We start from the raw sequence: 27,331 nt of genomic DNA, 5'->3' as shown, positions 1-27,331 counted from the left end.
ACACACCAGTCCGACATGTTCCGACTACGCAAAAAATGGAGTCGGCCGTTTCAGGAAGCTCCAGTCTTCCCGTCGCGGCCAAAGAACACACCGAGACGACTGCTTATTTTCCGTACGATCGCGGGACGTAATGTCTCCACAACAGCAGGCGGCGCTAATCTGTATTGTGGCCCGAAAAAATACGAAAGCCGGAAATGATTGGACATCTCTCTAGAGCATAAACATAGATAGAAATACGTATTTATATTTATGGACCATAAGAGCACAATTTTTAGCAGAGAGTGTCGAGCATGGTGTCGAGCAGTCAACAAGGGTTGATGCATGTGAGTACTCTCAAAACGAAACGAACAAACACATTAAAACGATGGCTAGCTGTTATTAGCTGTTTGTGCTACCCGCCTCACTTCCGGGCTTCACTGATTCGCTAGCCCTCCACCAATCAAATTGCTCCAAATGAAAGACGGTCGGCCGACAGGCTCAAAACAAGCCCGACGACCTCTACGTCGGCCGACGTCACGGCACACACCAAACAGATTCGTCTTTTTTTTTGACGACGGCGATTATCGGGCTGGTGTGTCCTGGCCTTAATGATTTTAACCCCCTGCCTCTCCACAGAGCCCCCCTCCCTGCGTCCTAACCCCCCATGACACGTATCTGCAAATGATGACACACACACACACTAGGGCTGTGTCAAAAAATCGATATTGCAATATATCGCGATACTTAGTTTCGCGATATCATTATCGATTTTTATAACTAAAGATCTATTTTTTTTAAATATTTCTTTAATTTTTTTTTTTTGCTTTTTTTTTTTTTTTTGCTTTTCAGGGCTTTATTGACAGTGCAGAGAGACAGATATGAAATGGGGCAGAGAGGGAATGAAATGCAGAGAACAATCACGGGTCAGATTCAAACCCATGTCTGCTGTCAGGCCTGAGCCTCTAGGATACTGACTATTGAAGTTAGATCAGTTTTGTTTATAAGAATACTTAAGATTCACTGTGTCACAAAAGCACACTGATGTATTTTCATTTTCAGTGTGTCCTGTACAGTTAGTACAAGAGTGAATTGGATTTGTTGTTTTGATGTTAAGCAGCTGCAGCAGTGTTTGATCATTTGCCAAAAAAAAAAAAAGGAAGAAAAATAGTAAAGGAATGTTGAATGAAATAGTTTTGACTTCATTTGTCTGTGCAATGATCAATATATTGTGCTGTTATGTTTGACAAGGCAACTTGTTTATGGAATATCGCAATATATCGTGATATATCGTATCATGACCAGTGTATCGTGATACGTATAGAGACAGTGCAGAACGCGTCATAATCGGAGGCCACGCCCATCGTGGGGGAAAACAATACACAGCGCTCCATTCACTTTATATTGAATGACACCCGTATTCGGCAAACAAACTGAAAAAAAACTTAATACGACATGCCTTTCACAAATACACGTTACTTTCTTTAAAGCCACGACTCTTGTCTGTCTATACGAGCTGTTTTTGTGAAAAAGTATTGAGTAATTTTCAATATCGAGACAAAACTCTTAACTAATGTATGCTGTATGCTAGGCTAATGTTAGCCTTCTGCTGTAGGCTAACCATAGGCTAACCCTCACGGACGGGAAAAAACACCTCAATATTGAAAATTACTCAATAATTTTTCACAAAAACAGCTCGTTTGGACAGACAAGAGTCGTGGCTTTAAAGAAAGTAACGTTTTTTTGTTAAATGGATGTTCGATTACGTTTTAATTAAGTTTGTTTGCAGAAGACAGGTCTCCTTCAATACAAAGTGAATGGAACGGTTTTCAACGGTTTCCCCCACGATGGGTCCGACCCGGTCAGACCGGACAAAAACACCTCAATATTGAAAACTACTCAATTATTTTTCACAAAAACAGCTCATATAGACAAACAAGAGTCGTGGCTTTCAAGAAAGTAACGTTTTTTTCTTAAATGGATGTTTGATTAAGTTTTAATTAAGTTTGTTTGCAGAAGACAGGTCTCCTTCAATACAAAGTGGATGGAGCGCTGTTCAATGTTTTCCCCCACGATGGGCGTGGCCTATTTCATGCACTGTCTCTATTGTGTGACGATACCCAGCCCTAACACACAGACACGCACACACAAAATAACTTCACCTTTAAACATTGTATATATTAACCCCTGTCTTCCCCCACAGAGCCCCCCTCCCTGCGTGCTAACCCCCCCAACCCGAGGACAGTAGCTGGGATGCTGTGTGTGTGTGTGTGTGTGTGTGTGTGTGTGTGTGAGACTGTTGGTGTGTGTGTGTGTGAGACTGTTACTGTTTGTGTGAGTACTAAATAATGTATTTAATTTTTTCTTGTATATTTCCCCCACAGAGCCCCCCTCCCTGCGTGCTAACCCCCCCAACCCGAGGACAGTTAAACATTGTATATATTAACCCCCTGCCTCTCCACAGAGCCCCCCTCCCTGCGTGCTAACCCCCCCAACCCGAGGACAGTAGCTGGAATGCTGCGTCAGACTGATGTTAAACAGGAGCTGATCGAGCTGGACCTCCAGCACAAACTGATCATGACACAACTACAGATCCTCCATGAGCAGCACACAGACAGGCAGCAAGCAGGCAGCAAGGTGAGACAGACACACACACACACAGACACACACACACACACACACACACACACACACACACACACACAGACAGGCACACACACACACACACACACACACACACACAGACACACACACACACACACACACACACACACACACACACACACAGACACACACACACACACACACACACACACACACACACAGACAGGCAGCAAGCAGGCAACAAGGTGAGACCGAACACACACACACACACACACACACACACACAGAAAAAAACACACACACACACACACGCAGAAACACACACACAGAAACACACACACAGACACACACACACGCAGAAACACACACACAGACACACACACACACACACACAAACACACACACACAGTACATGACCAGCACACAGACAGGCAGCAAGCAGGCAACAAGGCAAGACTGTTTTTCTTGATCTAATGCACAACTGTGTATTGACAACACATACACACAGAAACAGACACTAACAGACACAGAAACAGACAGACACACACACAGTTTCAGACAGATGCACACGCACACACACGCAGACAGACACACAGTAACAGAGTAACACACACACACACACACACACACAGTAACAGGCACACACACACACACACACACACAAACACACACACAGTAACAGGCACAGGCACACACACACACACGCAGAACCACAGAAGCACATACACGCAGACAGAAACACACACACTATTTGTATCCGACTTCTCAAGTTCCTAATCAATCAGTAGTTCTTGTCAATTCTTGTCCTTGATTATTTTGCTTTGTGTTGTCATGTCTTCATCACAGCAGCTGATGTTTTCACCTGCACCTGGCCGCCTGCTACACACACCTTCCACCTTCAATCCATGTGGGTTTACGGTAAGTACACACACACTCACTCACTCACTCACTCACTCACTCACTCACTCACTCACTCACTCACTCACTCACTCACTCACTCACTCACTCACTCACTCACTCACTCACTCACTCACTCACTCACTCACTCACTCACTCACTCACTCACTCACTCACTCACTCACTCACTCACACACAAAGACAGTTAGTACACAGTCTGGACAGTTTTGTGTGTGTGCGCGCCTGTGTGTGCGTGTGCCTGTCAGAATTAGACTGTTTCAGAAATATTAAAAAGTTCCTCGTAGCACCTTTAATATTAAATATATTCTAAAGGCCAACAATTGTGGTTTACCAGGGGCGTTAATATACTGTATGAACTGTTTGGTTTTAGATAGATGGATGGATGGATGGATGGATGGATTGATTGATAGACAGATAGATAGACAGATAGATAGACAGACAGATATATAGACAGATAGACAGATAGATAGACAGATAGACAAATAGACAGACAGACAGACAGACAGACAGACAGATAGATAGATAGATAGATAGATAGATAGATAGATAGATAGATATACAGATAGACAGACAGACAGACAGACTGATTGATTGATTGATTGTACTGTTATGTTTTCCTTCTCCAGATGCCTGTGCACTTGATTCCATCCCAAGGTTTCATGGTGACTGTGCCCCAGAACATGACCCCAAATCAACCTTATTCTGTGCCCCAAAACATGACCCCAAATCAGCCTTATCCTGTCGGCATCGCCCCCCTGACATCCACACACGCCACACAGCCCGGTCCAGCTAAACCTGTGAGGAAAGCCCAGAGCAAAAAGCCTGCCAAAGCCCGCAAGAAGGGAGGGCGGGGGAAAGGTACTACTGTGAGCACGGCAGGTAATATCAAGCACACAGACAGACAGACAGACAGACAGACAGACAGACAGACAGACAGACAGACAGACAGACAGACAGACAGACAGACAGACAGACAGACAGACAGACAGACAGACAGACAGACAGACAGACAGACAGACAGACAGACAGACAGACAGACAGACAGACAGGTAGGCAGACAGGCAGGCAGGCAGACAGGCAGGCAGACACCACACAAACACACACACACATTTGAAAGCTACAACTGTGAGTAAAACAGGTAAATACAGACAGACAGATAGACAGACAGACAAAAACACACACACACAGTGACAGACAGACAGACACACACACACACACACAGACAGACACCACACACACACACAGAAACACACACACACACACACACACACACACACTGTTGTTTGATTGATATTGTATTTCTGTCTTTCTGTATGAAATGTGCGATACACATAACCTTGCTGTGTGTTGCCAGGTAAAGGTGATGACGTAATAGTTGAAGGTGGTGACATCACTGGGTCAGTTGATGAGGTCACAGGTCTGGCTAAACCAATCAGGAAAGCCCAAAGTCAGAAGGCTGCTAACGGCCGTAAGAAGGGAGTGACTGGTGTGAGCGAAGCAGGTAAATACATCTCAAGTCTTCAATTTAAATTTTTTTCATTTAACCTTTATTTATACTGGAGAGAGAGAGAGTGTGTGTGTGTGTGTGTGTGTGTGTGTGTGTGTGTGTGTGTGTGTGTGTGTGTGTGTGTGTGTGTGTGTGTGTGTGTGTGTGTGTGTGTGTGTGTGTGTGTGTGTGTGTGTGTGTGTGTGTGTGTGTGTGTGTGTGTGTGTGTGTGTGTGTGTGTGTGTGTGTGTGTGTGTGTGTGTGTGTGTGTGTGTGTGTGTCTAATTTACAATGATGTTGAGTCAAACAAATTTCAAGCAAAAACAACAACTCGAACACAATATACACACACACTCACACACACACACACACACACACACACACACACACACACACACACACACACACACACACACACACACACACACACACACACACACACACACACACACACACACACACACACACACACACACACACACACACTCACACACATAGACAAAAACACAATATTCAATGCACACATACACAGCAACACACATAGAAACACACACACACAAACACAGACACATTGTTGTTTCTTTGCTGTTTTCTTGTGAAGCACTTCTGAATAACCGTCGTCTTCAAAATGTGCTATAATACACATAAAGTTTCCTTGACTTCTGATTGGCCAGGTAAAGGTGATGATGTAACCGGTCCAGGTAGTGACATCACACAGCCAGGTGTCGCCGTGGTTACAGATGGAAAGAGGATCAGGAGGCCGAGTCACAAAGCCAAAGCTCTGCAGGAATCTACTGAGGAAGAGGTGTGTGTGTGTGTGTGTGTGTGTGTGTGTGTGTGTGTGTGTGTGTGTGTGTGTGTGTGTGTGTGTGTGTGTGTGTGTGTGTGTGTGTGTGTGTGTGTGTGTGTGTGTGTGTGTGTGTGTGTGTGTGTGTGTGTGTGTGTGTGTGTGTGTGTGTGTGTGTGTGTGTGTGTGTGTGTGTGTGTGTGTGTGTGTGTGTGTGTGTGTGTGTGTGTGTGTGTGTGTGTGTGTGTGTGTGTGTGTGTGTGTGTGTGTGTGTGTGTGTGTGTGTGCCATGGACGTCGATTTGGCTAAACAAGTGGGGGGGACAAACAGGCATTCTGGAGTGCATTTTCAAAAGTGGGGGGGACAATGAGGAAACGTCTTTTTTTCTCTTTAGTGCAGGTAATGAACGGTTCTGAAAGACGGCATACCGCTCACTAATGAATACAATGTATACAAAACACTGATGTCTGACACATTTGATGAAAAAAGCATTTTCAAAAAGCAGCGGACATATGAGCCACTAGCTGCTCCCCGTAGCCCAACCAAACATGACGTAAACAAAAGGAGCTTGGGAAGGTAGTTCCGACTAGGGTTGCTGGACGGGTCCCGGGATTTCGGGATTCAATCAAATGAGTCAGTCCGGGAGTACCGGAAATTGGCCACGGGACCCGTCCTCCCGTTTTTTAATTCTTTTTAATTCATTAATAGTGGCCTTTACTAATAAAATGTACTCTCGCCATCATGGCCTTTTCATACGGGAGGCTTTTGACGTGTCTGGTAATAGGCTACATTTTCAATGACATGCGAGTGGAGAGAGACGCACTACCGTTCTACAGACGTGGCGACAAGCGGCCGCACTAAACTGTTGTTACGTCTGTAACGCAGCTGACATGCGAGTGGAGAGAGAGAGAGTCCGCAGTTCTACAGACGGAGCGACAAGCGGCCGCACAGCTAAACTCACGTCTGTGCTCCTCTCTCTCACACACACACACACACGCGCCTGCAGCCTGGCATGCTGAACAGTGTTTTACTTTTCTCTCCTCAATGAGATGGTGATATTCACCATTCTGCTGTATTCAAGTCAAGATTGTATGATGAACATAAAGCAGCCTGTTTCTTTTGCTGCTTTCTCTTGTAGCGACATGAATCTAATGAGATGAAACAGGAGCATCGCTGTTCGCCCTGATCCTTCCACCAAACACTAAAGTGAAACCTAGACCGAATCCACAAAGTAGACATTTAAACCAAACTAAACTGAATAACTAATCCACTTATTAACTAAACAAATGTTAACAATATGAGTAGATATTTGACAGCAGCGACACAGGGTTGTAAACAAAAGTTGTTTCCATGGTTACCGCACGGCGTTTCCTCGCGGAGCCTCCTATCTCCACCGGTCGAGTGCACAGACAGAACGTCTCCTCCCGTCTGAAAACGCCTTTAGATGACTTCACTTTTAATGCCCTTAGTTCATTCTAGAGCTAGCATCCATTCTGCCCTGGGCTTGAGGCTATAACGTGCCCAATAAAGAGAGAGAGAGAGAGAGAGAGAGAGAGAGAGAGAGAGAGACACACCTTGACGCTGTGTTTTAATACGGCTGGACGCACTCCATGTCCGGCTTAAAAAGTGGGGGGGACAAAATGAGTCTTGACGAAAAGTGGGGGGTACATGTACCCCCCATACCCCCCGTAATCGACGTCTATGGTGTGTGCGCGTGCGCGTGCGTGCGTGCGTGCGTCCGTCCGTCCGTCCTTTGAACATGAAAATAGAGCAGTGAATATCTCCTCATGGTCCGCTACCTGTCTGTACTGTGTGTGCGCTGAAAATATATCCAGTGTTAATACTCAGCCTAGGCTCTGTAAACTGGTATGTTTCTAGTTAAGCTGGTTCCTTTGTTTACATGCCAGTTTACAGAGGCTAGGCTGTGTATTAACACTGGATATATTTTCAGCTCACACACAGTACAGACAGGTAGCGGATCATGAGGAGATATTCACACAGTACAGACAGGTAGTGGATCATGAGGAGATATTCACACAGTACAGACAGGTAGTGGATCATGAGGAGATATTCACTGATTTTGACAAAGTGATTTTGACAACAAGTGTTCTCTAGAATTGTTGTCAAATGGCTCTGACTGTGTGTGTGTGTGTGTGTGTGTGTGTGTGTGTGTGTGTGTGTGTGTGTGTGTGTGTGTGTGTGTGTGTGTCATTTCAGTCTGAAGTAAAGAAGAAAGTCGCTGCGTCTCCAAGAAAGAGGAAAACTGCCCCACCTCGTCCTAAACCCGCCCCCCCGCTCCCTCCTCTCCCCCCTCCCCCCACTCTCCCCCCTCCCCCTCCTCTCCCCCCTCTTCCCACTCCCCCCCCTCCCCCTCCTAACAGTGACATCACACCTGCCCCCCCTACTGAGGTAAGCACCATAGATAGTATATAAAATGAAGATAGAAAAATAAGACACATAGCCTATCTAACAACTGAGTCAACGAAAAATTGCTCACTTTTAGTAGCACCTCTTAGTGGCCACCCGATGAATAACATTTTGTCACTTCCTTATTGAATGCTGGTAGAGCTCGCTGTGGTTGGGGCTTGGTAAGCATTTCACTTAGGTTGCGTTCCGAATCTCCTCCTCTTTCTTTTTTCTATTCTACATACTACATCCGACGATAAAAATAATCTAGTTAGGATGCAGTAGGCATACTATTGGGACATACTTTTCTCTCTTATTTCATCATAACATTGCTCCTTGATCTTGCCTCTTGCTTTTATATCCGTCGCATCCCCGTTTTTTTTCATAAGGAGGCTTCGTCGATTTGACGTCACTTCACGTGCGCACTGGATTGTGGGTCAGAATCGCCCAAATAGGATGCAGTTTTCAACACTAACAGTCTTGGCCGCATGAAGTAGGACATCCGGGTACTTCTAACCATCCTAAATCTGGCCACAAGAATCAGGACATCCTAAATCTTTTTTCTACCAAACTATATAGTAGAAAGTATGCGATTCGGAACGCAACCATACTCTTAATCCGCTTTTTGCTTCGTTATCAAGTGGAGATTTAAATACCACTCGATGTAGCTGTTTGTCCTAGCGACGCCACATGAAAGCAACGCATTCCCCGTTTGTCAAGAGAGGAACGTCTTCTTTCTACATACTATATAGTAGAAAGTATGAGATTCGGAACGCAACCTTCATTTCCTTTGAATGTTTATTCTACAGGGACAGATGCCCACACATAGACACTTGAACAACACATCCCCAAAATGCACTTTCTTTAAAAAAAAAAAAATGTCTCTTTTTCCCCCTTTTCAATGTGTTGAATGTTGTTCACGCATACTGTACTGTGTTTTGTAAAGATGTTTCCAGTTTAATGTCTCTACGTTTAAATATTTCTGAAACAGTCTCATTTTTCCTCTTATGATCATAAATTACATGTAACAGCAAACGAGACCATCAGTGCAAAGAATGTTATTTTTATATAGTTTTTCTTAATGCCTTTGTCATGGGTATACGCTCACCCAGGAATAACAGCTGGCGTGGTAAAAACACTACTGCTTTAGTCCAAAGGGGGGCGCTAGAATTAACACACACTGAACATTCCTCGGAGCTCATTTTCAATATTAAAAATCTTCTCATTTCAGGATCTCCCTGCTACGGTTCCAACCAATGAGATCGCTGCGTCTGTCTCCACGCCAACAAGCCTACCTGTCTGGTTACCTGACGATCATAGCTACACCTGTGCAGTGGTGTGTGTGTGTGTCTGTCTCTCTGTCTGTCTGTCTCTCTATCTGTCTGTCTGTCTGTCTGTCTGTCTGTCTGTCTGTCTGTCTGTCTGTCTGTCTGTCTGTCTGTCTGTCTGTCTGTCTGTCTGTCTGTCTGTCTGTCTGCCTATGTGTGTGTCTGTCTGTCTGTCTGTCTGTCTGTCTGTCTGTCTGTCTGTGTGTGTGCGTGCGTATGCGTGTCTGTCTGTCTGTCTGTGTTTGTGTGAGAGTCTGTGTGTGTGTGTGTGTTAACTGAATATTTTCGTGTGTTTTGGTTTTCAAGGCTCCCTCCTCGGATCTCCCTACTACGTTTCCAACCAATGAGGTCGCTGCGTCCGTATCCACGCCAACAAGCCTACCTGTCTGGTTACCTGTAGATCATAGCTACACCTGTGTTACACCTGGACACACCCCCAAACCAGCCAACAGCCCTAGAGTCCCTCCCACAGCCAGGAAAAGAAGGAGGAAGGCGGGGCTAAGCGTGACTGACAGCCCTGTGGACCAACCGGTGAAGAGCACAGAGACAGCTGTCACTCCGCTTGATGGGAAGAGAGTTCGCAAGCCGACTCAACGCTTTAAAGATATGCAGGAACGTCAACAGGCAGAGGTGTGTGTGTGTGTGTGTGTCTGTCTGTCTGTCTGTCTGTGTGTGTGGGGGGGGGGGGGTTGCTGTTTGTGTGTGTGCGTGTGTGTGTTTTTTTTAAATTCACACTAGTATGAAAGAAGACATGGAACATAAATAGACAAAAATCTAGAAATTGACCAGTGCCAGTTGATAAATTGTGAGTGTGTGTGTGTGTGTGTGTGTGTGTGTGTGTGTGTGTGTGTGTGTGTGTGTGTGTGTGTGTGTGTGTGTGTGTGTGTGTGTGTGTGTGTGTGTGTGTGTGTGTGTGTGTGTGTGTGTGTGTGTGTGTGTGTGTGTGTGTGTGTGTGTGTGTGAGAGAGTCATAAATATCCTATTAACAAAATATATATATTATCTTTCTTGTTTTCCAGGCCGAAGCCAAAAGGCAGAGCAAGAGAACTGCTTCTTCTTCTCCCCGTTCAAAGCGCGCGTGTCAATCAAACCTCAAGCAGGAAGTGGTCATACAGGAGCCCCAGCTGTTTCCTGTGCCCAGCCTCTCTTTAGCCGCGGGTCAGTCCATGTGGGTCATGACCCCGACCGGTCTCGTGCAGTTAGCCGTAGCTCCACCCCAAGGCCTGCAAGTGGCATTCGTACCAAGCGCGCCTTCGCCTTTAACTCCGGCGCAGCAGCAAAGAAGCGCTCCTCAAGTTAACAGCAACACTATGAATGTGCAGCAAACAAGCGCTCCTCAAGTTAACAGCAACCCTATGAACACTATGAACGTGCTTGTAAACGTTCCCACACCTATCAACCAAAGACCACTCCTTCCTAGTCTATCTCCGTCCAACCAACACATACTAAGCGCCTCCCCGAATGCCCTGGCGCAGCAAACAAGCGCCCCTCACATTAACTACGGCCCCATGAATGTGCTCGTAAACGTCCCAAGTCAAATCCAAAGCTTCCCACTACCTCCCAGTGCTTCCAAACCCCTCCCATCCACTCCCTGTCTATCTCCGTCCCTCATAAACGTACCAAGCGCACCTTCCCAGAATGCCCGAAAAAGAACAAGCGCTCCTCAACACAGAAACAAAAAAACTATCACTTATATCGTGAACGTCCCGAATAAGAACCAGCGCCTCCCACTGACTCCCAGTGCCTCTAAGCCCCTCCCATCTAGTTCCTATCCTGCTAAGCCCCCCCCACATGGCTTTCCCCCATATAAGGGCGTGTCGTTAGCTGACCCGATGGCGCCCCCTCCCCTCAGGAAAGACTGTGCGCTGCAGTTCGACCCCTCACTCATGTTCATGGAGTCGAGAGCCGAGGTAAATATAGAATAATTGGGCTTTTCTTTTTTTTTTTCTACATTTGGGCATTTTATTCTTTCTTTTTTTTTTAACCTTTATTCATACAGGTAAATCACATTGAGACCGAAGACTCTTTTACAAGGGAGACCTGTTTTCCTTTCCCACGTTACCATTCACACACACATTCATACACCGATAGCAGGCTAACTATCGACATTCACACGAGGCAAGGTGGGTGAAGTGTCTTGCCCAAGGACACAACAACTAAGACCTCCAACCCTTTGATCATCGGCCGACCCGCTCTACCACCTGAGACACAGTCGCCCCAAATTCTGTATTGTTCCTATTTATTGTGTTTTTATTGTGGCAAGGAGGAACTTTTAAATATTTCTGAAACAGTCTAATTTTTCCTCTGATGATCATAAATTACATGTAACAGCAAACCAGACCATCAGTGCAAAAGAATGCTATTTTTATATAGTGTTTCTTAATGTCTTTGTCATGGGTATACGCTCACCCAGGAACAACAGCTGGCTTTTTGACATTTGGACATTATTATTATTATTATTATTATTATGAATATTATTATCATTATTATTATTATTATTATTATTATTATTATTATTATTATTATTATTATGAATATTATTATTATTATTATTATTATTATTATTATTATTATTATTATTATTATTATTATTATTATTATTATTATTATTATTATTATTATTATTATACTCTTTACAAATTGGGCTAAATGACATTTCAATATGTTGTTATTAAACTAATGCTCCCGATAGTTAGCTTGCACCCTGCTTGGTAGCTGCTGCTGCTGCTGCTGCTATCGGTGTATGAATGTGTGCGTGAATGGTAACGTGGGAATGGGAAAACAGGTCTCCCTTGTAAAAGAGTCTCCGGTCTCAATGGGATTTACCTGTAGAAATGAATGTTCAAAACGGTGACAGACAGACACACAGACAGACAGACAGACAGACAGACAGACAGACAGACAGACAGACAGACAGACACAGACACACAGTCAGACAGGCTGATAGACACACACACAGACACTTTGGTTAAAATTAGGAGGTTTTAAATGTGCTATATAAATAGACTTTGCCTTTGCGTTTGCTTCGAGGTGTGTGATTGGCTGAGCGGTCGAGGGGGCGTGTCCTTACCTGGGGCAGGTGTGTGTCTGCCGTACCTGCCTCCGTTCGTCAGCAGTCTGCACATGCTCAGTACCATGCTCCAATCCAGGAAGACTCTCATCAAAGGTGAATATCCCAAAGTTCCTACGTGTGTGTGTGTGTGTGTGTGTGTGTGTGTGTGTGTGTGTGTGTGTGTGTGTGTGTGTGTGTGTGTGTGTGTGTGTGTGTGTGTGTGTGTGTGTGTGTGTGTGTGTGTGTGTGTGTGTGTGTGTGTGTGTGTGTGTGTGTGTGTGTGTGTGTGTGTGTGTGTGTGTGTGTGTGTGTGTGTGTGTGTGTGTGTGTGTGTGTGTGATGTCACTCATGGGAAAATGAAGGGTTAGACAGTTAGACCATAAAACGCTCTTTCTGCCTTTTCCTCCGTTCGTCAGCAGTCTGGTGAAAATCCCAAATCTCACACTGTCCCTGCGTTCTGAATCGCATACTATCTACTATTTAGTATGGTAGAAAACAGATTTAGGATGTCCTGATTCTTGTGGCCAGATTTATGATGGTTAGAAATACCCGTATGTGTCTACTACATCCGGCTGAGATTGTTAGTGTTGAAAACTGCATCCTATTTGGGGAGATTCTGACCCACAATCCAGTGCGCACGTGAAGTGACGTCACATCGACGAAGCCTCCATATGAAAACAAACAGGGATGAGACGGATATAAAAGCAAGAAGCAAGATCAAGGCGCAATGTTATGATGAAATAAGAGAGTAAAGTATGTTGTGTGTGTGTGAGTGAGTGAGTGAGTGAGTGAGTGAGTGAGTGAGTGAGTGTGTGTGTGTGTGTGTGTGTGAGAGAGAGAGAGAGAGAGAGAGAGAGAGAGAGCGAGCACCTGAAGTCACATCGACGAAGCCTCCATATGAAAACAAACAGGGATGAGACGGATATAAAAGCAAGAGGCAAGATCAAGGAGCAATGTTATGATGAAATAAATAAGTTAACGTATGTTGTACCTGGTGTGTGTGTGTGTGTCCCAACTAAAGTTATCTTTCCTTAAAGTGTCTGCATCACTGATGACTCATCGATCGAATCCTGTTCCCACGGAGGCCAAACCGTTACCGAGGCAACAACAGACCAGTAAACAACAACCGGACCTTCCAGACTCCACATCAGCTGATACACCAACAGGTGTGTGTCTGTCTGTCTGTCTGTCTGTCTGTCTGTGTGTGTGTGTGTGTGTGTGTAAATATATTAAATACTCTTATCCAATAGTAAAGTTTGTAGGTTAAAGGTGGAGTCAGTGATTCTGGACTTTTTTTTGTCTAAATCAGTGAATATCTCCTCATGATGACAACATTCACAGGCTCCCCACAAGGATGTGTTTTATCTCCTTTATTATTTATTTTACACACAAATTCCACTTTACAAAACAGGCACTTTATTAAATACGCAGATGACACAGCCCTAGTGAGTCTGCTACGGGATGAGGAGGTAGATCATGGGCCAGTTTTAGACTCCTTTCTAGAATGGTGTAATAAGTCACACTTAATTTTAAACACTCAAAAGACCAAAGCAATGTCCATAGATTTTAGAAAGTCACAACAATCCACTGACACTTTTATCAATGGGGAGACTATTCACGTTGTTACAAACTACAAATACCTTGGCATTGTACTGGACAACAAGCTTAAATGGGACTCATGGACTGACCTTTTGCACACTAAGACACAGCAAAGGATGTACTTTCTAAAGAAAATGCTTGTTTTTAATGTCAATAACAAAATGCTTCAAATGTTTTATACTGCATTCATTGAAAGTGTTTTAACCTTCTGTATTGTCTGCTGGTTTGGAAATGCCACAGAATCACAGAAAAAGACAATCAGAAAAACAGTTACAACTGCCAGCAAGTTACTTGGGATCACACTACCGAGCATTGAACACATTTACAAAGACAGACTGGTGAAAAAGGCCAATAACATTGTATGTGACTGTACACACCCCCTGGCATCCCATTTTAAACTACTGCTATCTGGTCGTCGTTTCTGCGTACCCCTTATGACCAAGAACAGATCCAAATAAGCTAGATGTCCAGCTGGCCTGGTCATGTCCAAAGGTGTATAGTGCATTGTAGTGTGTGATGTATGTTCTTCATGTTATGTCTGTCAGTCTGATGTATGGACTATCTGTTTGTGTCATTTGTCTGATGTCATGTCATGAAATGTGACTGTGCCGCAAACCCAACTGCCCCACGGGGACAATAAAGTTTTCTACTACTACATGATCTGCTACCTGCTAAAGAGCTTAGAGTATGTAAACTGGTATGTAAACAAAGGGCCCACCATAGCAACATACCAGTTTACAGAGCCTAGGCTGAGTATTAACATGGGATTTTTTTCCAGCTCACACACAGTACAGACAGGTAGTGGGATCATGAGGAGATATTCACACAGTACAGACAGGTAGTGGATCATGAGGAGATATTCACTGATTTGGACATGAAATAATTTTGACAACAAGCGTTCTCCAGAATCACTGACTGCACTTCTAAAGATTCAGCATATGTTTGAGACTTGCCATTGTCTCTGAACTTTCTTGTAAAAAACTTTTCTGTGTTCAAATGACATGATAATAAATGGTGTGTGTGTGTGTGTGTGTGTGTGTGTGTGTGTGTGTGTGTGTGTGTGTGTGTGTGTGTGTGTGTGTGTGTGTGTGTGTGTGTGTGTGTGTGTGTGTGTGTGTGTGTGTGTGTGTGTGTGTGTGTGTGTGTGTGTGTGTGTGTGTGTGTGTGTGTGTGTGTGTGTGTGTGTGTGTCTCTCTCTCTCTGTATGTCTGTGTGTCTGTCTCTCTCTCTCTGTCTGTGTGTGTGTGTCTCTCTCTCTGTCTTTATGTGTATGTGTGTGTCTGTGTCTCTCTCTCTGTCTGTCTCTCTCTCTCTGTCTGCCCGTGTCTGTCTCTCTCTCTGCCTTCCTCTCTGTCTGTCTGTCTGTCTGTCTGTCTGTCTGTCTGTCTGTCTGTCTGTCTGTCTCTCTCTCTCTCTCTCTGTCTGCCCCCCCCCCTCAGCAGCCCCCTCTTTGACCTCTGACCTCGCAGATAAAGAGTTGGATCTGGTGTGTGCGTTGCGTGGGTTGGTGTGTGAGCGTTTCCATGATAACCCGGCCTACCAGCTGTTGAAGGCACGCTTCCTGTCCGTCTTCACTGTGCCCGCCCTCCTGGCCACCGTTCAGCCAATCACGTGCCAGCGCGGGGAGCAACCGGCCAATGGGAGCGAGGCAGAGGAGGACAGTGACGAAGAGATAAAGAGTCTGAAGACCATCAGAGAGAGAGCCAGACGCAGGAGGGCACAGGTCAATACACACACACACAGACAGGCAGACAGGCAGACAGACAGACAGACAGACAGACAGACAGACAGACAGACAGACAGACAGACAGACAGACAGACAGACAGACAGACAGACAGACAGACGCAGGAGGGCACAGGTGAGTCTGAATCCGAATCTGATGAAAATGGGGGCGGGACCTGATAAGCCTTTGGCTTCTTCCGTCTCCCTTCGGACAACACAAAGTATGATGTATGAATATTTGCAAGAGAAAATTGTGTATTGTGTGGAATTGTCCGAAAGAATCATAAATAAATAATAAATAAATAAAGTATGAGACAGACAGACAGACAGACAGACACACACACACACACACACACACACACACACACAGACATATAGGCACGTACGCAGGCAGACGGACAGACAGACAGACAGACAGACAGACAGACCTAATTATCTAGGTGTTCTTATCCGACTTCTCTTGTCCGTTAATGTGCCGATTTGTGTGTGAAGTAGATCGGATAAAGGTGTTGTTTACAAGTCCTGTTGAAGTCCTATTCCTTTATTTACCCCATTATGAGTCTGCATTGAGTGACTCCATTTTGATTTAAATCTTGTTATTAATTATTATTATTTTCTTTGTTTTCTTTTCAGAGATCTTTGTTGCTAAGGGATGGATCAGGAGCTCCAGCCAATCACTTCTCAGGGATCAGTGGAAATGTAACAGCAACCATAACAGAGATAATCTGAGACACACACACGCACAAAAAGAAACACACACACACTCAAAGAAACACACAGACGCAGACACACACACACACACACACACACACAAACACAAAGAAACACATAGAAACACATATAAAAAGCACACAAAGAAACACACACACACACACACAGAAACACAAAGAAACACACAAACACACACACACTCACATACAAACACACAAAGAAACACACAGACGCAGACACACACACACACACACACACAAACACAAAGAAACACACACACACACACACACACACACACACACACACACACACACACAGAGAAACACAAAGAAACACACACATACACAAATATATAAAATAACTTGAGATATTCGTGAAGAATTTACAGTATAATGCTGTGTTTTATGTTTTGTTCTTCAGTTTCTAAATAACGTTTGTTAATAATGAAAGAAGTTATTTTGTAATAAAGAGTTTATGAAACACTGGAAGGTTAACTCTGTCTGTCTGTCTGTCTATCTATCTATCTCTATCTATCTGTCTGTCTGTCTGTCTGTCTGTCTGTCTCTCTCTCTCTCTCTCTCTCTCTCTCTCTCTCTATCTATCTATCTATCTATCTGTCTCTCTCTCTCTCTCTCTCTCTATCTATCTATCACTGGGAGGTTAATATGTCACTTCTCTTTAGCCCTGTCACATTTCCAGGAATCTCTGAAAACACACACACAGACACACACACACAGACACACACACACACACACACACACACACACACACACACACACACACACACACACACACACACACACACACACACATTCATTTTAATTTTCCTTTATTTATCCTCGAAAGATCATTGAGGGGTGATGACCCTCTTTTACAATGACGTCGAGACAATTACAGAAATACAATATACAATGAGAATACACAATAAGCTTACAAAGAGACAACAACAATTAAAACATTCAGATCAATTGAATGAAGCAGAACAATAGCCTAATTAAAACAGTTACAAGTGGAGTGGGGCTGATTCAAAATAATAAGTTTAAATTGGTTAACAGATATAAGTGTATTTATTTTAAATTGATGTTGTAGGCTGTTCCAGGAGTCAGGGGCACTGTGGCTAAAAGTAGTTTTACCAAGTTCAGACCGGGCGTATGGAACATATAACATGAGCATGTCAGTTGAGCGGGTTTGATAAAGCCCATCTGAAACAAGCAGCATTTCTGTCAAATAGAGTGGTAGCTTTCCGGTCAAGGCTTTATATATAAAAATATGCCAATGTGCATCACGTCTCTCTTTAAGGGAGTACCACCCAACCTTTTCATATAAAACACAATGGTGTGTGTCATAAACATCGCCTGTAATGAACCTTAAAGCAGAGTGAAAAACAGAGTCCAGGAGTTTAAGACATGAATGTGATGCTTGCCGATAAATCACATCACCATAATCTAGGACAGACATGAAAACTGCCTCGATAATCCTTTTCCTACAGAAAAAAGGAAAGGTGGATTTGTTCCTATAAAAATAGACAATTTTTTGTCGGAGACGACATACAAGATTGTTGATGTGAAAATTAAAAGTGAGTGTATCATCTATCCAGATGCCGAGATATTTATATTCAGCGACTCTTTCAATCAGAAATCCATTTTTTGTGAAAATATTGAGATCATTAAAGTTTTTAGCTTTTGCTCTGGAGAAACACATATATTTGGTTTTGTCTGTATTTAGAACCAGCCTGAGGTCCACTAAGCAGTCCTGTGTTAAAAGAGCACTGAAGGTTCTGAATAGCTGCATGCGGAATTATCAAAACCATGGCATTGGTTTTGATAATATTACAGTCTAAAGGCCTTTGCACACATATAAAAAATATGGGTAATTTGTCTTCCTGGGGTTGATGGCAAGGAGCTCATCTACAACCACACTAGTTGGAACAGGATCAAGGGTGAAAAGAGGAGATTGAGTGATAGGCGGTATGAAGGCGTACCTCCTCCATTTTGGAAGAGTTGACCAGCAGCTACAAAATGTTTATTGAACGCTACACCAATCTCTTTTTGATCATTGAGAGTTTGATCATTAATTTTAATCTGAGTTGGAACTGAACTAGCATTAAATGAGAGAAAGTGCCTTATTGGCTGCCCTTTACGCGTGAACAAAAATGAATGAGTGCCCTAGGTTGCCCCTCCATACAATAGGCCTAAATGATGATGATGTGCCATCTGGAGCAAGAATATGGCAAACCGAAAAAAACATGTTGTGGTTAGCTAATGAGGTGCAGACGTTCCTCTCTTGACAAACGGGGAATGCGAAAGAGGCGTTGCCTTCATGTAGCGTCGCTATGACAAACAGCTACATCGAGTGGTACTTAAATCTCCACTGGATAACGAAGCAAAAAGCGGATTAAGAGTATGTCAGTACCCATGGTGGAAAAGCACAATTAGATGCCAATTTAGAAAAACTTAATATTTTCAGCATTCACACCAATTATTGTTTGCTGATGCCTTAATGATAAAATGTGGAATAGACATGTCTGTGTGTTTTATCTGTTCTACAGAAACAAACCTGAAATGTGTTTTATTTATTCAGTCCAATCTTTAATAAAATGCCAAAACAGATCAAAATCTTCAGCAGTGAGAGGATTTGGAAATAAGATGAAATAATTTGAAATTCAAACATTCAAAAAAAGATGAAGCAACAATGTGTAACCTGTTGGTTAACAGGAAAGTGAGAGTAATTATAAAATATCTAAACAAACCAGTTTCTAATGAGAACTAAAACAGATTATTAAATACAACATTCAAAATGATTAGAATTAATGACAAATAAAATACATGGTTTTGAACATTACAAAAGTGATTAATGCAAGAAGAGATATTTTAACATTGGAAAGATACACAACTTTTACGATATTTTAAAAGGCGAACATTAAAAAGTCAAAAAAATAAGTAGAGAAAGATGATTATTTAAGAATACAATGTTGGCTTCAGGGTCATTCTAAATGTGATTAAAGAATAATTTTTCAAAAACCAAAACATCAGTTACTTTGGGTCCATGAGAAAAAGCTAGAACATCTACGTCAAGTCTTTTGTAATTATTTTATTTCAGCTGATTCAAAATAAACAACTATAACAAGAATAATAAAAGTGTAATTTAAATCATATCAAACCATGCTGATCTCTGTAACCTTAGCGACATTTGTAAATTATGGAAAGAATTGATGCTACAGTTTAATTTGAGTTTTCAATTGGTGTTGCTGCAAGTCATTTTAAATCTGTTAAGTTCCCCCCTCTGTGTGAACACAAGATGTAACCCTTTAAACCACACTACAAGAAATAAAAGGCAGAAAATGATTCATATTTAAACAAAATAAAAGGTTTACATATCTTAGCTTTTTTCATGTGTTACATTCAATGCATCAGACATTTAAATATTCAAATATTGTTCATTGCATTTGGAATATTTCAATTGGTTTGGTTCTTTTTTTCAAATGGGGAACTTTTTCCAATCTTTTATTTTGCCTTTTCAAGGAGCAGTGTGTAGAATGCATTGACATTTTCAGGACAGACTTGATAGAAATGGAATATAATATTCACAGGTATGTTTATATTAGTGTATAACCGCTTGGAAATAAAAGTACTTTTTCTTCTTTTATTACCTTAGAATTAGCCTTTTATATCTATATAGGAGGGGTCCCCCCTAAATGTAGGCAATGATTTTGGACTGCCATGATTCTGAACAAAATACAGTTAAAATTCACAAAATGTCTGAAATTCATGAATCAGATATGATCCTGTGTTCCTTCAGTGAGTTCCTCAATTGAAATAAATGCACAGAGGAGTTCACACATCAGGTTCTGATCGGTCCAGATTTAAACACACTTGTGTTTCTTCAGGTTGGAGTTTTGGGTGAAGCTTTTCATACATTTGACGCAACAGTACGGTTTGTGTCCTGTGTGGATTCGCTCATGCACTGAGAGTTCATACGGTGAGTAGAACCGTTTGTCACAGTGTTGACATAGGTACTCTTTGACTCCAGTGTGGCTACGCTCATGAGCCCTGTGTGAGTGGTAGTAACTGAAGACTTTCTCACAATGCTGACAAGAGTAGATTTTTTCCTTTGTGTGAATGTTTCTGTGTTTATTGTAATCACCTTGATGGGTGAATCTCTTGTCACACTGATCACAGCTGTACGGCTTCTCTCCAGTGTGAATACGTTGGTGGCTTCTGAGGTGTCCTGATGTAGTAAAGGTTTTCCCACACTGATCACAGCTGTACGGCTTCTCTCCAGTGTGAATACGTTGGTGGACTTTGAGGTTTCCTGCTTGAGTGAATGTTTCGCCACATTGGTCACAGCTGTACGGCTTCTCTCCAGTGTGAATACGTTGGTGGAGTTTGAGGTCTCCTGCTTGAATGAATGCTTTGCCACATTGGTCACAGCTGTATGGCTTCTCTCCAGTGTGAATAAGTTGGTGGCGTTTGAGGTTTCTTGATGTAGTGAAGGTTGTCCCACATTGGTCACAGCTGTACGGCTTATCTCCAGTGTGGAATCTCTGATGAACTGTTAGGTCCCACCTCGACCTGAACTCTTTCTTACACTGTTGACAGCGGTGAGGTTTAGGTTTCTTTGTTCCTTTTTGTTTCTGTAGCGACAGACAGACAGAAATACAAAGACAGAGTATGAGTGAGGCAGAGATGTGCAGTCAGGGTCGGCAGTAGGGATGGGAATCATTAGGAGTTTACGACAAATAAAAGACGACAAGAACTCCTCAAATACATTGGAGACACAGGTCACACACATTACGGTGGAGCCAGTAATACAGAAGGGCCACTTGACAGGAAGAGACAATGTTTAACAAAATTAAACAGGAAACGCGTAAACATGAAAAGACACCAGAAAACAGGGAGCTTGACAAGTCTTAACAATTGCCAATATATATATATACACTCATATGAAAAAGTTTGGGAACCCCTCTCAGCCGGCATTATAATTGACTCTGCTTTCACAAAAAAAATATAAAAGTGGTATGTCTTTAATTTACCAGGAACAGCTAAGTACTGGGATGTTTTCCAAACAAAGATTTTTTGAAAAGCAGTATTTGGTTGTATGAAATAAAATAAAATGTGAAAAACTGGCTGTGCAAAAATATGGGTACCCTTGTGGTTTTGTTGATTTTAATGCCTGTAACAGCATGTAAAACTGATGAATTTAAACACAAAGTTGGTTGGATTATGTTGTTAAGCCTTGAACCTCATAGAAATGTCTGTTTAATCATGAGACAATTTATTTTAGGTGCCTAAATGCAAGTTGCACTTCTCTTTGACTCTCTGCTGAAGTGAGACAGAATGGGATCATCAAAACAGCTCCCAAAAGATCTTAAAAACAAAGATTATTCATTATCATGGTTTAGGGGAAGGCTACAAGAAGCTTTCCCAAAGGTTTCAATTGTCAATTTCGACTGTAAGGAACGTTGTCAGGGAATGGAAGGACACAGGCACAGTTGCAGTTAAACCCAGGTCTAGCAGACCAAGAAAAGTACAAGAGAGGCATATGCGGCGGATTGTGAGAATGGTTGCACACAACCCAAAGATCACCTCCAAAGACCTGCAAGAACATCTGGCTGCAGATTGTGTATCTGTACATGGTTCAACAAATCAGTGCAATTTGCACCAAAACATCTGTTATGGTTACGATGCTGGACCCAAGAGCAGACAGAGACGAAGTAGGATTTATATAAAAAAAGGTTTATTATATATATGGTGAGGGGAAGCAGGTAGTGGGTGAGGGAGCCAGGGGGAGACCAAAGCCGGGAAGCTGGAGAGAGTGGTCCGGATACTGCAGGCAGAGGAAAAACAAAAGTTAGGTTGTGGTCAACAGCTACAGGCAACAAGAAACGAGAGACGAGTAAGCGAGAGCGAGGGACAGTAAACTGGAGCCAGGTACGTTATAGTTACCACGGTAGCGCATAGGACGATCCGGCGCCAACAGCAAGGAATCCACGGGTTATGAAGGGGAGTTGATTGGAGGTGAAGACCAGGTGAGCGTGATTGCAGATGAGGACCAGGTGTGAAGTGAGACAGACAGGGGGAGTGGCAGATACAGACGAGGAACACACAGCGGGCTGCTGTGACCACAACAGTACCCTCCCCTCAATGGACGCCTCCAGGCGGCCTAAGCTTCTCTGGATGAGCCAGATGGAAATCCCGGATGAGGGAGGGGTCGAGAATGAGACCCCGCGAAACCCAGCTCCTTTCCTCAGGACCGTAACCCTCCCAATCCACGAGGTACTGATGCCCTCTGCCCCGACGCCGAATGTCCAGCAACCGCCGGACGGTGTATGCTGGGTGGTTGTCAATCACCCGGGGAGGAGGGGGGGCAACGGCCGGGGGGGAGAGAGGGCTGGTGGAGACTGGCTTTAGACGAGAGACATGGAAGGTTGGGTGGACGTGCATGGCTGGGGGCAGCTTGAGTGTGACCGCAGAGGGGTTGATGACGGAGACAATAGGGAAGGGCCCCACAAAACGAGGGGTTAACTTCTTAGAGCCAGTCTGTAAGGGAAGGTCCTTGGAGGACAACCACACCTGCTGACCCACCCGATAGGCAGGAGCGGGAGCCCGGTGGCGATCAGCCGTGCGCCGGTTCTGCTCAGCGGAGCGCAGCAGAGCGGTGCGCGCGCCCCTCCACACCCTGCGGCAGCGGCGGAGATGGTGCTGTACTGACGGAACGGAGATGTCGTCCTCCTGAGCCGGAAACAAGGGCGGTTGGTACCCCAGGGAACATTCAAACGGGGACATGCCGGTGGCTGCACAGGACATGGAGTTGTGGGCATACTCGATCCAAGAGAGATGGTCGCTCCAGGCAGAGGGGTTGCGGGCAGCCACACAACGCAGCGCGGTTCCAAGATCCTGATTCGCTCTCTCCGCCTGCCCATTAGTCTGCGGCTGGTACCCTGATGACAGGCTGACCGAGGCCCCCAGCGCCCGGCAGAAGGCTTTCCACACCTGGGAGATGAATTGCGGGCCGCGGTCGGAGACGAGGTCCGTGGGAATCCCGTGGAGGCGGAACACATGCTGCACGAGCAGCTGGGCAGTCTCCGTGGCAGAGGGGAGTTTTGGGAGGGCAATGAAATGAACAGCCTTAGAGAACCTATCCACAACTGTGAGGATGACTGTATGGCCATTAGAGGGGGGAAGACCAGTGACGAAATCCAGGCCAATGTGAGACCAGGGCCGACCAGGAACAGGAAGCGGGCGAAGCAGGCCAGCAGGGGGTTGATGGGAGGACTTGGCCCGAGCACAAACCGTGCAGGCCAGCACGAAAGCCCGGGTGTCAGCGTCCATCGCTGGCCACCAAAAGTACCTCTTAAGGAGTGACAGGGTGCGACCCACGCCAGGGTGACAGGCAAAACGCGATGTGTGACCCCACACCAGAACCTGGGAGCGCACCGAACTGGGGACAAAGAGGCGGTTAGGAGGGCCGTTGCCCGGGTCTGGTTCAGTGATTTGGGCCTCCCGGATGAGGGACTCTATCTCCCAGGTAACCGCAGCCACCCTGAGACAGGAAGGAGAGAGGATGGTGTCAGGGGGACCCGGTGTGTCCACAGTGCCAAACTGGCGGGAGAGGGCGTCTGGTTTGACGTTACGGGAACCGGGCCGGTAGGTGAGGGAGAAATTGAAACGCCCAAAAAACAGGGACCACCGGGCTTGGCGGGAATTCAATCGCTTGGCTGTCTGGATGTAAGACAAATTCTTGTGGTCAGTCCATACCACGAACGGCTGTTCTGACCCCTCAAGCCAGTGCCGCCATTCCTCCAACGCCAGTTTCACAGCCAGCAGCTCTCTGTTACCCACATCATAATTCCGCTCAGCAGGAACCAGCCGGCGAGAGAAAAAAGCGCAGGGGTGAATTTTCTCATCAGAGGCCGAGCGCTGGGACAGGACCGCCCCCACCCCAGTGTCAGATGCATCAACCTCCACAATGAACTGCCTGGAGGGATCCGGTTGGATGAGAATGGGGGCAGACGAAAAAAGCTCCTTAAGCCTAGAGAAGGCAGCCTCCGCTTCAGGCGTCCAGGCAAAAGGGCGGGCAGGGGAGGTGAGATGAGTGAGAGGGGCTGCCACCCTGCTGTAGTCACGGATGAACCTCCGGTAAAAATTGGCAAACCCCAGAAACTGCTGCAGTTTCTTGCGGGAATCGGGGATGGGCCAGTCAGTCACTGCAATGACCTTCTCGGGGCAGGTCCTCACTTGCCCGCTCTCAATGATGAACCCCAGGAAGGATACAGAGGTGACACTGAACTCACACTTCTCGGCCTTCACATATAGCTTGTTCTCCAACAGCCGTTGAAGAACTTGCCGGACATGCTGGACGTGTTCCTTCTGATTGCGGGAAAAAATCAGGATGTCGTCTAAATAGACAAAAACTGAGCGGTTGAGAAAGTCCCGGAGGACGTCGTTAACCAGGTTCTGGAACACAGCAGGGGCATTAGTTAGGCCGAAAGGCATGACGAGATACTCAAAATGGCCGAGGGGGGTGTTAAAGGCCGTCTTCCACTCATCGCCTTCACGGATGCGCACCAGATGATAGGCATTACGTAGGTCCAATTTGGAGAAGACTGTGGCGCCCTGCAGTGGCTCGAATGCGGAACTGATGAGGGGCAACGCATACTTGTTCTTCACAGTAATGTTATTGAGACCCCTGAAATCAATGCATGGGCGAAGTGACTTGTCCTTTTTGGCCACAAAAAAGAAACCTGCACCAACAGGAGAAGAGGAGGGTCTCATGAGGCCAGCCGAAAGAGAATCCTTAATGTACTTCTCCATGGCCTCCCTCTCAGGACGGGACAAGTTATAAAGGCGACTACTGGGCAAAGGGGCGCCGGGGAGGAGATCAATGGCACAGTCATAGGGGCGATGAGGAGGCAGGGTGAGCGCACGACACTTACTAAATACCTCTCCCAGGTCATGATAAATTTGGGGAACCAAGGAGAGGTCGGGAGGTTCCTTGGGCAAGAGAACATCTCCCACTGCCGGAGACAGGGCAGACTGTAAGCAGGTGGAATGACAAAACGTGCTCCAACTCACCACCTTGCCAGAAGACCAGTCAAATTGGGGATTGTGAAGCTTGAGCCAGGGGTACCCCAGCACCAGGGGAGTGAGGGGAGACAGGATGACATGAAACTGAAGTATCTCGTGGTGATTGCCAGAAACAATTAATTCAAGGGGCTTAGTACGGTGGGTAATAAGGGCCAGGTGACGGCCGTCTAAGGCGTTAGCATTTAAGGGAGAGGGTAATTGTTCCAATTTAATGCCAACCTGAGACGCGAAGCCCGCATCAATGAAGTTCTCATCCGCTCCAGAATCCACCAGGGCTGACACAGGAAAGGAATGCCCGAGGGACAGGAGAGTGGCATCCAGCAGTGAGCGAGAACAGTGAGAATCGGGGACGGAGGGGGCGTGGCTCAGCAGGGCCCCGAGCCTCACTGCCGAGCCCTGTCTTTTGGCAGTGACGGACAGGTGGAGATGAGATGCCCGGGCAGCGCACAGTACAGACACACTCCGGTCTTAATCCGATGAAGCCGCTCTGCCTGGGTGAGACGTGTGCGACCCAGCTGCATGGGCTCCTCTTCAGTGACAGCACGCGTCAAGGGGGCAGAGAGGGCAGTCTTAGGGAAGAGTGGGGAACAGGAAGCAGCGAAAACCGGAGGCACGGAGCTGCCCGCCTTCTCCCTACGCCGCTCGCGTAGGCGATTATCCAGCCGGATAGAGAGGGAAATTATTTCATCGAGAGTGTCAGCTTCCTCCCTAGTAGCCAGCTCATCCTTGATTGTCTCACTGAGACCGGAAAGAAAAAGCCCACGTAGTGACTTGTCGTTCCAGCCTGACCTGGCTGCATAGGTCTCAACGGAGAACTCAGCTACACTGCGGGAGCCCTGACGTAAAGAAATAAGCCGCTTGGCGGCGTCCCCTCCCTCTACTGGATGGTCAAACACTTTCCTCATCTCTGCTACAAAAAGGTCAAAATTGTCATTAGCTGGGGAATCACTGTCCCATAATGCTGAAGCCCACGCTAGTGCACTACCCTTAAGTGACCCCATAATGTAAGCGATCTTAGCCTTTTCTGTGGGATAGGTGAGAGGCTGCTGACTGAAAACTAGGAAACACTGAATCAAAAAGTCTCTGCACGTACCCATGTCCCCAGCATAGCGCTCTGGCGCAGGAATAAATGGCTCACGAGCTCGTGGCAGGTGTAACGGGGAAGTGAGAGCAGGCGGGGGTGCCGCTGGTAGTGGAGGCGCTGTGGTGGGAGGTACCAGTAAGTCCAATTGGTCACCCATCTGTGTGACTCGGGTAGCGAGATTCTTAAAAGCCTCCATAGCGTCCCGGAGAGCTTGGCTGTGCTCCGCCACCTGAGTGCCTTGGGCGGCGAGAGCTCCACGAATGTTTCCGATGTCCGCTGGGTCCATCTTGGCCGGATCGTTCTGTTATGGTTACGATGCTGGACCCAAGAGCAGACAGAGACGAAGTAGGATTTATATAAAAAAAGGTTTATTATATATATGGTGAGGGGAAGCAGGTAGTGGGTGAGGGAGCCAGGGGGAGACCAAAGCCGGGAAGCTGGAGAGAGTGGTCCGGATACTGCAGGCAGAGGAAAAACAAAAGTTAGGTTGTGGTCAACAGCTACAGGCAACAAGAAACGAGAGACGAGTAAGCGAGAGTGAGGGACAGTAAACTGGAGCCAGGTACGTTAT

General features: G+C 45.3%; 1 protein-coding gene across 1 annotated transcript in view; it reads left to right on the top strand.

The window, feature by feature from the left end:
- Window positions 1–17,046, top strand: part of snapc4 (small nuclear RNA activating complex, polypeptide 4) — a 32,987-nt gene extending 15,941 nt beyond the window's left edge. The window contains exons 17-28 of the mRNA XM_080036742.1: window positions 2,441–2,613; window positions 3,427–3,498; window positions 4,125–4,377; window positions 4,853–4,999; window positions 5,659–5,789; window positions 7,989–8,057; window positions 9,812–10,135; window positions 10,525–11,415; window positions 12,536–12,671; window positions 13,595–13,723; window positions 15,596–15,879; window positions 16,513–17,046. Of these exons, the coding sequence (XP_079892868.1) occupies window positions 2,441–2,613; window positions 3,427–3,498; window positions 4,125–4,377; window positions 4,853–4,999; window positions 5,659–5,789; window positions 7,989–8,057; window positions 9,812–10,135; window positions 10,525–11,415; window positions 12,536–12,671; window positions 13,595–13,723; window positions 15,596–15,879; window positions 16,513–16,608 (2,705 nt within the window). The 3' untranslated portion in view covers window positions 16,609–17,046. The remainder of the gene's footprint in view (window positions 1–2,440; window positions 2,614–3,426; window positions 3,499–4,124; window positions 4,378–4,852; window positions 5,000–5,658; window positions 5,790–7,988; window positions 8,058–9,811; window positions 10,136–10,524; window positions 11,416–12,535; window positions 12,672–13,594; window positions 13,724–15,595; window positions 15,880–16,512) is intronic.
- Window positions 17,047–27,331: the final 10,285 nt, after the last annotated feature.

Source organism: Ammodytes marinus (assembly GCF_949987685.1).
Source record: "Ammodytes marinus genome assembly, chromosome: 2".
NCBI lineage: Eukaryota > Metazoa > Chordata > Actinopteri > Uranoscopiformes > Ammodytidae > Ammodytes > Ammodytes marinus.
This window is presented reverse-complemented; position numbering and strand designations above follow the sequence as displayed.